The following is a 10366-nucleotide window of genomic DNA, read 5'->3' on the forward strand; positions in this document are numbered from 1 at the left end:
AAAAAAAATATATATATATATATATAATTTTTTTTGCAGTTAATTTTTTTGCAGTACATTTACATAGTCCTGTGGTGTTATTTATCTATTATGGTGGTGTTAAAATTATTTATTTATTATTATTATTACAAATAATTTTGTTGCTCTGTGCTCCTATTGTTTATTATTTAAGCACTCACATTGTAGCTGTGTGTTAATGCAATGCAGAAATTAGCAAAATGCATCTCTCTTTGGTTGTATAATGATTTTCTGTGTGCATGACCGCATTCTCGGCTTTATAGTGGTATTGTGAGTGAGTCCAGAGGCTGTGTTTCTCAGTTTGACAGGTCAGACAGCATTAGTGTTAGCTGACATGTGCTAGAGCTCACTGTGCTATATATCCTCCAGCAAAACACACACACACACAAAAATCATAATTCTTCGATCAGCACGCGGTTGCCAGGCATCGGTATGACAACCTGCCTGCATGTTTTATCGTGTTCAACCTTTATCACATCATCAGACAATTTCCGTCCCACCATCTCGCCGTCTTATATCTACATCCCTGATTTCCTCTTCCCTCCTGTAACACGTCAGTTTTCCCTCCCGTTGGGTTTGAGAGATATGACTGTATCGTACACTGCTGTGTGAAGACATCAATGTACATGAATATCACATCTTTACTGTCACTTTACACGGTTGCTTCATATATTACTGGATCAGTTTTTTTTCAAACATTTTAGCCATAATTAATGATATTCACTAATGGAAGGAATATTATTGCTCATTCTTTAGGTTAGTGATTTTGCACAAACTCATGCTGCTACAACACTACAACAGTATGGACATGAACTGTACACTCTAAAAAAATGCTGGGTTAAATAGGGACAAGCCCAGCTATTGGGTTGTTTTGACCCAGCGTTTGAGTTCAAAACAACCCAACCACTGGGTCAAAACAACCCAATAGCTGGGCTTGTCCCTATTTAACCCAGCGCTGGGTTATATTTAACCCAGCATTTTTTAAAGTGTAGGAATTATAATATTTGAAATTTCAAAGATGGACTTTTTTTTTTTTTTTTTTTTGGGGGGGGGGTGGGGGGTAGACTTTCTTTGGTTACCTGGCAATAACATAGCAATATTCTAAAAACACTCAGAACCTTAGCAACACCATAGCAACATGCTGGAATGTTTTGCATTGGTAATTTCTATTTATGATCCATACTTGCATGACAAGATACACAGCAAACAAGATACATTTTATTTTTGTTAGCTGCTTATAGTTTTATCTGCATGTTTTATTTTTTTATCTTATGAGTTAGTGTTTTGCTCTGTGATTTTATAATGCCTAATAACATTTAAAATTGTACAGCACATTGGTACAGTTGTTTTTAAATGTGCTTTATAAATAAACGTGAACATGAAGCAAAAAAAAAAGCTTTTCTAAAACTTAATTTATAAAACAGCTTTGGTTGATCCAGAGTTCATAAAATCTGATTGTACCTGTAAATGTTTGTACATAATACTATTATAGTATTTATTAATATTTTAAATTGGCTTTCATTTTTATATTTTCAAATTTATTTTATGCGGTTTTATGTGCTTTTTGTCATTTTTATTAATTTATCTCTATTTAGCTTTAAGTAATTAATACATTTTTTATTTTATATTATTCGTTATTATTATTATTTTTTAGTACTTAAATTTAAACTTATTTTATTTCAGGTAGCTGCCCAGCCATTTAATTTAAAAACTTTTTTTTTTATAGTGTTCACCACTTTTCTTTCATTTAATACCCTTTTTTTTGCAGTACATTTACATGATGATGATTATTATTATTATTATTATTATTATTATTATTTAGTACTTCAATTTAAACTTATTTTATTTCAGGTAGTTGCCAAGCCTTTTCATTAAAAAAAAACTTTTTTTTTTAGTGTTCACCACTTTTTTCAGTTAATTGCTTCTTTTTTTGGCAGTACATTTACATAGTCCTGTGGTGGTAAAATGATTTATTATTATTATTATTTATCTAATTTAATTTTATGTAATGTTTTATTTAATTGAATTATTGCTTTATTTTATTTTTTTATATTTTATGTCAGCTTTATTGCAATTAATGAATTATTTTTAATAGTTTTGTTTCAGTTAACAATAATAACACATCTCTGAATCTAAGTTTGCATACTTCTGCAAAGTGTGTGTTATGAAAAGTGTGTGTGTCTGTATGTGTGATAGTAAAGCATGCAATTATAAGTATACAGTAAGCCAGTACACCGAAACTAGGACATACTACAACTTCATCAAATTAGTCTTGGAAACACATCAGAGAATCTAGTCCTCATTTGTAGCACGTGGGGTTTTGAGTAATACTAGCCTAAAAGCATTCACTAATACAAATTGCATCAGAAATAACATACCATCCAGTCACTTTAGTCATCATATTTTATAATGCAATGATTTGGGAAGCTCTAATCCTAATCTTGCAAACTTTAGTGTGTATACATCGAACTGCTCCATTCAACATACCAAATATCCAGCTCTTGACCTTTTGCTTTCCGCTTTTTCCTCGCCACAGGTTTGTGAGGGAGAAAGAGAGAGGGAGAACTAGAAGAAAAACTGGCGAGATAAAGTGCTTGTGATGTTGCGTGGGGATGATGCCGAATATCAGCGCCGCTATCACACTCTGGGCAGCAACACGCGCCGCCTCTCCAACCCCGACATGGAGGCCTATGCTAAGCTCCACAAGAGCGGCGACATGGAGCATCAGAGAAACAAATACCCTCCACAGCACGCCGCCACACTGGTCAACACCAACTGTGCACGGCAGCAGGTAACACACGCTACTGTCTGTGTCTGTATTTGGTATGTCTGCTCCAGATATGTTGAGCCTTGGTGATCGTATGGGAGATGCAGGTTTGAATCGGGGCCCGTTTTGTCCTGATTCCACACAGCTACATTAGAATTATTGCTGTTCTATATTTATGCTCGGTTTAAATATTGAAAAGGCCTTTGCGTGTTTTTTCGCCTGTCTTCGTTTTTGTTCTCCGTTTTTTGTGTTCCTGTCTCCTCTTCTGTCTGTCATACTTCCTCCCACCTCTAATGATCTCTTTCATCGTCGTCCTCCTCTTTGCAGTCAACTCTTTGAGTTGTTGTTTTTTTTCATTCTTTTGACCTGGACTAATAAGCAAGCACATAGTAACCATACATAGCAGTGCTACTTATTTATATAATATTTTAATTTCTAGTCATATTTTTTTAATTGGCTTTTAATTTTTTATAATTTTCAGTTTTAGTTTCATTTTTAATAATTTTACGTGATTTTTGTCTTTTTTTTTTATTATTTAAAAAAAAATTCTATATAGTTTTACATTTATTTTAGTTTTGTTAGCAATTAGTTTAGTTAGTTGCCAATGTGAGCTAGATATACAGTGGGTACAGAAAGTATTCAGAGCCCCTTAAATGTTTCACTCTTTGTTATATTGCAGCCATTTGCTAAAATCATTTAAGTTATTTTTTTTTCCTCATTAATGTACACACAGCACCCCATATTGACAGAAAAACACAGAATTGTTGACATTTTTGCAGATTTATTAAAAAAGAAAAACTGAAATATCACATGGTCCTAAGTATTCAGACCCTTTGCTCAGTATTTAGTAGAAGCACCCTTTTGATCGAATACAGCCATGAGTCTTTTTGGGAAAGATGCAACAAGTTTTTCACACCTGGACTTGGGGATCCTCTGCCATTCCTCCTTGCAGAGCCTCTCCAGTTCTGTCAGGTTGGATAGTAAACGTTGGTGGACAGCCATTTTTAGGTCTATCCAGAGATGCTCAATTGAAGGTTTGGTCATAGTTAATGTTCAATGAAATCAGTCATTATTTAAGTTAGTAATTAAACTTACAGTTAGTTACCAAGACGACAATGTTCAAAAATGTTCATTTTAAGTTTTTATTCAATATTTATATTATTATTTCAGCTTTATTTCAATTTACAAAAATGTTTTTAATAAATTCACATTTACGGTTGTTTGGTGACATTTTGCGGGCAAAACAGTCAGTCCAATAGGAATCCATGTAATCAGGAGTTTCAGCTTAAGGTGAAAAATTTACAAATTTTGCTAATTTTCAAGTTTCCACACCTTTAGTTTTAGTTAAACATTAACAACACTGCCACATAGCAACATTCTGAAATACCTTAGCAACCGCATAACACCCTGGCAACCACCCACAACAGTCTAACACTGTGAACCTTTCAAATACACAATCACTGAAATTCTCATTAGAAAATGTACAAGTTTAGCTTATATTTGCAGCTATGTGCAATTCCATATTGCCATTTGCTCTTTTCTTTTAGCCATCCCTCTATCTCTCTCTCTCTCTCTCTCTCTTGATCAATCCCCTCTTTCTTTTTCCTCTTGGAATCTCTCCATCATTGCTTGTATTTGCTCTGTGTATTTGCCCGTCTGGCTGCATCCATCGTCTCCAAACACCACTGGAATGAGAGAGAGAGAGGGGAGTCTACCATTACCATGGTAACCAAGCTCATGTAGGAAATCAATGACATCACATAGCTAGCTGGTATACAGGGGACTGAGACCCAGAGAGAGGAAGAGCATTGAAGGACAGAGACTTCATGAAATGACATTCGCATTTCACTTCCATAAAGTGATGTATCTGTGCGTGAAACGGGAGGAAATGTAGGGCGGGACATGGATTTATTCTTCAGGACCTGATTGGATCTTGCAATGTGAGCATTATGTATCAGAGTGTGAGTTTGCAGTGGATTGTAGGGGTTTGTTCCCCTCCTCAAAAACCACACACTTTTGAGGATTTTTGACAGGGACGTGAAGGCTGAAGGTCAAGTTCACCCTCCAGAGCATCTCCATGCAACCCAATGGTAATGATTCTTAAAATGTAATGTTAATATGCATTAAATGACTGTATTAATACTGGCAGCAGTTCAGAAAGGCTGCATTACCTACCACAGTAAAATAAAACTGTGACTAAACAGTTATTTGGCTATTAGTAACCATCAGCTGAAACCTTGTTTCTCAGGCAGTTATGATGAGAGTTTTCTGTGGAAAAACATGCGCTGAATCATGACGTGCACAATAAGACCAGGAGTGTGTATTAAAGTAAATAGGGTCCATTGTGATTTTATGTTGGCTGTTAGCTTCAGGATGCAGAGAGAGACTAAGGAAGTTACTACAGTCCATAGATGGTGAAACAGCAGATGAGGAGAGGAGAACTAAATACAGAAAGTCGGCCGAGAATGGAGCTAATTAATTAGTGATGGTATCATACCTTCATCAGTCTGTGAGGACATGAGAAATCCACAGTGAACAGACAGAGAGTGAGAGACTGACAGCTTGATGGTACGATTGAGGATGTATTTGGGTGCAAATAGTGTGTGTGTGTGTGAACATGTATTATGGTGGGATGTAATATATGGATGCTCTCAACCTGACAGCATGAGACATTCACATACTGTACCATTTTACTTCTGAATTTATACATACTTCATATTGAAATAGAATATTTAATGGGATTTTTATTTTTCAAGCAATATATATATTTTATTGTTTATAAATGGTTCCAATTGGTCCCAAGTTGAATGTAAAGATGTAACCATTTATTTTGTTTTATAAATAAATAATTTCATTTAATAAAAATTAGTATTAATAATAGTATGAATAATGATATTAATAATAGTTGTTATTATTTTTAAGCTTTTTAAAAAAAAATTCCATCTAGAATAGCGTGCACCGATGGACGGTAAAATTAGGAATGTGTTTTTAAAAATAAAGTGGAAAAGGTCACATGAGCATTTGCCTACAATTTTACTTCTGTATTTTGACATACTTTAGAACAAAAAGGAAAAAAAAGAAACCATATTCAAGTTTTTTTTGCAAACAACATCCATCCATGGATTCTCTATTTATTTTATTTTAATTTATGATTACCTACAGTACAGTTATAGTTCATAAACAGTTCCAAGATGAATAAAGATGTAATTCTATTTTTTATTTGTTACATAATTATTTAATAATAAAAATATTATTATTATTATTTTGAGGCTTTTTGATGTTTTTCAGTCTAGAATAGCGTGCACAGGTAAATTATGCACAGATCAGCAATGTTTTATGAAAGTAAAAAGGGACAATTTTAATGTCATGTTGAATTTAATGTATGCTAAATTGTAGTGATGTTGTAGATGTCTGTGTCGTCATAGCAACAGTGTAGGTGGTTGTATGACATGCAAGTATAGAAGCAGGTGTGGCCTGCCGCAGTGTCTGAGTGAGTGAGTGAGTGAGTGTGTGTGTGTGTGTGTGTGTGTGTGTGAACATGTATTATGGTGGAACTGAATATATGGATACTTTCAACCTGAAAGCATGACCATTCACATACTGTACCATTTTACTTCTGTATTTTGACATACTTCAGAATGAAAAAGAGAATTTCAACAGGATTTTTTGCAAGCAACATCTTTCCATCCATTTTATGATTTTATTTGATTTTATTAACTATAGCAATAGTTTAAAACAGTTCCAATCAGTTCCAAGTTCAGTGTAAAGATGTAACCATTTATTTTGTTTTATAAATGATTGAATTTAATTGAATTTAGTAATTAATTTAATTTAATAATTGTTGTTATTATTATTTTTAGGCTTTTTTTGACATTTTGACATTTATTTTATTTTATAAATAATTTAAATTTAATTTAGTAATTTAATTTAATTTAACAATTGTTGTTATTATTTTTAGGCTTTTTGACATTTTTTCCATCTAGAACAATGTGCACTGATGAATCATTCACAGTAAAATCAGGAATGTGTTTTAAAGGAAAGTGGAAAGGGGTTTTGAGCATTTGCATACAATTTTACTTCTGTATTTTAACATACTTGAAAAAGAAACAATATTTAAGATTTTTTTTTAAACAACAGCCATCCATGCATTCTCAATTATTTTCACTACCTACTGTACAGTTAGTTCATAAACGGATCCAAACAGTTCCAAGTTGAATTTAAATATGCAGTTCTATTTTTATTTGTTACATAAATAATTAATAATAATAATAATAAAATACTATTAATAATATTTTGAGGCTTTTTAAAAATTCAATCTAGAATAGCGTGCACGGATGAATTATGCACAGATCAGTAATGTTTTACGAAAGTGAACAGGGACAATTTTGATTTCATGTTGAATTTAATGTATGCTAAATTGTAGTGATGTTGTAGATGTCTGTGTCGTCATAGCAACAGTGTAGGTGGTTGTATGACATGCAAGTATAGAAGCAGGTGTGGCCTGCCGCAGTGTCTGAGTGAGTGAGTGAGTGAGTGTGTGTGTGTGTGTGTGTGTGTGTGTGAGTGAGAGAGAAGCACACACACACACACACACAAGAGAATGATGCCTGTGTGAGAGAGACATAATCAATGAGAGGCAGAGAGAGGGATTGAGAGAAATATGATTGGAGGCAGGTGGTGTGTATGTGTGTGTGTGTGAGTGAGAGAGAAGCACACACACACACACACACAAGAGAATGATGCCTGTGTGAGAGACATAATCAATGAGAGGCAGAGAGAGGGATTGAGAGAAATATGATTGGAGGCAGGTGGGTTTGCTTGTCAGGTCAGGGTGGGTCTTCATCTCATTTTTGTTCTTAATCGCATACTGAACTACTCGTACTGTAACTAAAGCCCTTCTGCTACTGTATGTGTGTGTGTGTGTGTTCGGACGGACATGTGAATTAGTATATTTAAAAAGTGGCTTTTGTGTTCTGCTCTGACGCACACACTTCTGCTGGTCTTAGCGATTAGCTAAATAGTGTTTCAGAACATAGTGAGGCAGTGTTTTGAGTTTCACCAATATGAGAAGTCAAAGAAGCACTTCTGTTTTACATGGCCTGTACGAATCCAGAAAAAATGATGCCTTCTCAGGCAGTATCTGCAGGTATACATTACATTTTTTGTTGCATAACATCCCATCTATAAAGATATCTACTAATAAGCACAGATTTGCCCTTCCTCTCATTACCAATGATATCCCACAATCCTGTATCTGTGATGGTTAGTTGAATGGAATATGGCATTTAAGATTGTACAAATATTTGCACATTTTCATGTTCGGTTTATGGGTTTATTTCTACAGACAAATAAGAGTTTGAAAGCATTAAATATTTGCTTGGTTATCTCTAAAACTCACATGATTTGTTTCTAGATCAGAGAATGTGATGTTGTGGTGCCTTGAAAGCCTGAAAATCAGTTTCCTTCATACAAAAACACTGTGTTAAACCAATGGCCTTTGGTTTTTGACACAATCAAGAACTTTTCTTAATTTTGTGTAAAATGTGGTTAAGAATGTGCTTGGAATGTTTTTCTATTGGCTAACAGCACCTGTCAATCACCGAACAGAGCTCAAGTATATCCACATTTTTCTATTCCAACCTGAATGTTTTCCATATACACTTCTGTTCCGATTTTTGGGGTCGTTATAATTTTTTTAATATTTTTTAAAATAAGTCTCTTTTACTCACCATGGCTACATTTATTGATTAATTGATTAAAAATAAATAAATAAAAAACAGTGATATTGTGCAATATTATTACAGCTTAAAATGTTTTTCAGTGTCACGTGACCTTTCAAAAATCATTCAAATATGCTGCTCAAGAATCATTTTTATTTATTATCAGTGCTGAAATAAGTTTGCTGCTTTGTGGAGACCATGATGCATTTTTTCACAGCTTTCTTTTATGAATATAAAGTTCAGCATTTTATTTGAAATAGACAAGTTTTGCAGCATTTTAAATGTCTTTACTGTCACCTTTGATCAATTTAATGCATCCTTGCTGAATATATATATATATATATTAAAAAAACGTACTGACCGCAAACTTTTGAATGCTAGTTTGTGTTTCAGTAGATGTAAACCTGCATAACTCATTGCTCTTTCCCTTCTGTCTCTCTCTCTCATTCTCTTAGCAGCCACATTACTGGAGTTTTAAGGTAAGAGACGTCTCTCCCTCTCCAGATGTATGTGTATGCATGTTTATGTGTTTCTGCATGTTTGTGTAGCTTTAATGATCCTCAAGGAAAACTTCAGATGCAAAACATCACAAAATATCCACACAGTGCAATCAAACTAAACGATGCATGACACAAAATGGCACTGAGTGAATGAAATGTATGAATACATTAGCTGGCAATGGTCTACTGAATGAATGGTGAAACACTGCTCTTGCACACTGCCTCACAGGGAGTAACATTTAACGTTAAAGTGTGCACAATGCATTCTGAAGGTGCATACTGGGATAATCCAGCGGCTCCGTAGGAGCATTTATTATGGAAACTATATGGCAAATTATTTATTTATAGACTCGATGCATTTCCTGGAAATCCATCTTCAAGACAAACTCCTCCACAAGGTTCCAGAGCACTGACTCACCTCCATTGTAAATGCAACCTAGAACATCGAACTCCTCAAGGGACTTCTGCAGGTCTTCAAGATGTGAGAAGTGAAGCAACCCCCAGGGGTGCTCGGGACGCCTACAGTCTCTTTGGCACTGGGACAATGCTGGAACTCCTCCAGAGCTGAGACACCTTTCACAGGATCAGGAGAGAGGACAGGTGTTGAAGAAATCTACGGAGCATCCCGAGGCTGATTTGGTCAAGCTGTGCATGGCCTTAATCGACTTCTTTAACTCCCTGGAGAGCTGAACGTGACAAACCTACGATCTGAAGTGTTACTGAGATCCTTTTGAACAAGAAACTTGCCTTCAGCTTTTTTTCTGGTCTGCTCTGTTCTTGTAAGCTGTTTAAACCTTCAGATGAAAAGCGTTTTTTAGATGGTGAATAGAGTGAAAACCAGGAACATTAACTAGTTTGGTGGTCAAAATCATTGAAATCTCACTTGCTATTATCTATGAATTTTAGTTGTGGGTTCCATGTATGCCTAATATTATTATAATTAATAATTGATGTTTACTGACCCTTACTAGTTTTAATACTATTCGTATTCACCAAAAATCACACTATAAAAATAGTAAATAATAACCAAAGAGCAAACAGATCAAAACAGTATCATATTATAACAAAATTATGACTTTACAAAAATAAATAAATAACCTATGATAAATAAAGCTGTATTTAACAAATATTTGTATTTAAGATTTTTGTATTTCGTATTTTCATTTTCACAAACCGTAATTAACACCATTTTTTAAACATTTTATCCACCTTTTTCTTGTTGTAAAAATGGGCACGACCATTTGTAAATTCTATGGGTCTGGCTTCCGGTCTCATGTCCACTCCGTCCCGCTATTTTTATCTGAACAAAACCGTTCGTTTAGCTGCTTGATATTGAAAGTTGGTGTGTCTTATCATATTAT

The 10366-nt window shown here is 34.4% G+C and overlaps 1 protein-coding gene across 2 annotated transcripts in view; it reads left to right on the forward strand.

The window, feature by feature from the left end:
- Nucleotides 1-10366, forward strand: part of LOC107599697 (SRC kinase signaling inhibitor 1-like) — a 50104-nt gene that overhangs the window by 13699 nt on the left and 26039 nt on the right. For both annotated transcript variants that reach the window (XM_016291379.1, XM_016291380.1), the window contains exons 2-3: nt 2555-2809; nt 8961-8984. In XM_016291379.1, coding sequence (XP_016146865.1) covers nt 2618-2809; nt 8961-8984 — 216 coding nt within the window. In that variant the 5' untranslated portion in view covers nt 2555-2617. The remainder of the gene's footprint in view (nt 1-2554; nt 2810-8960; nt 8985-10366) is intronic.

This window comes from Sinocyclocheilus grahami, unplaced genomic scaffold, assembly GCF_001515645.1.
Source record: "Sinocyclocheilus grahami isolate Dianchi unplaced genomic scaffold, SAMN03320097.WGS_v1.1 scaffold270.1, whole genome shotgun sequence".
In the NCBI taxonomy this organism is placed as follows: domain Eukaryota; kingdom Metazoa; phylum Chordata; class Actinopteri; order Cypriniformes; family Cyprinidae; genus Sinocyclocheilus; species Sinocyclocheilus grahami.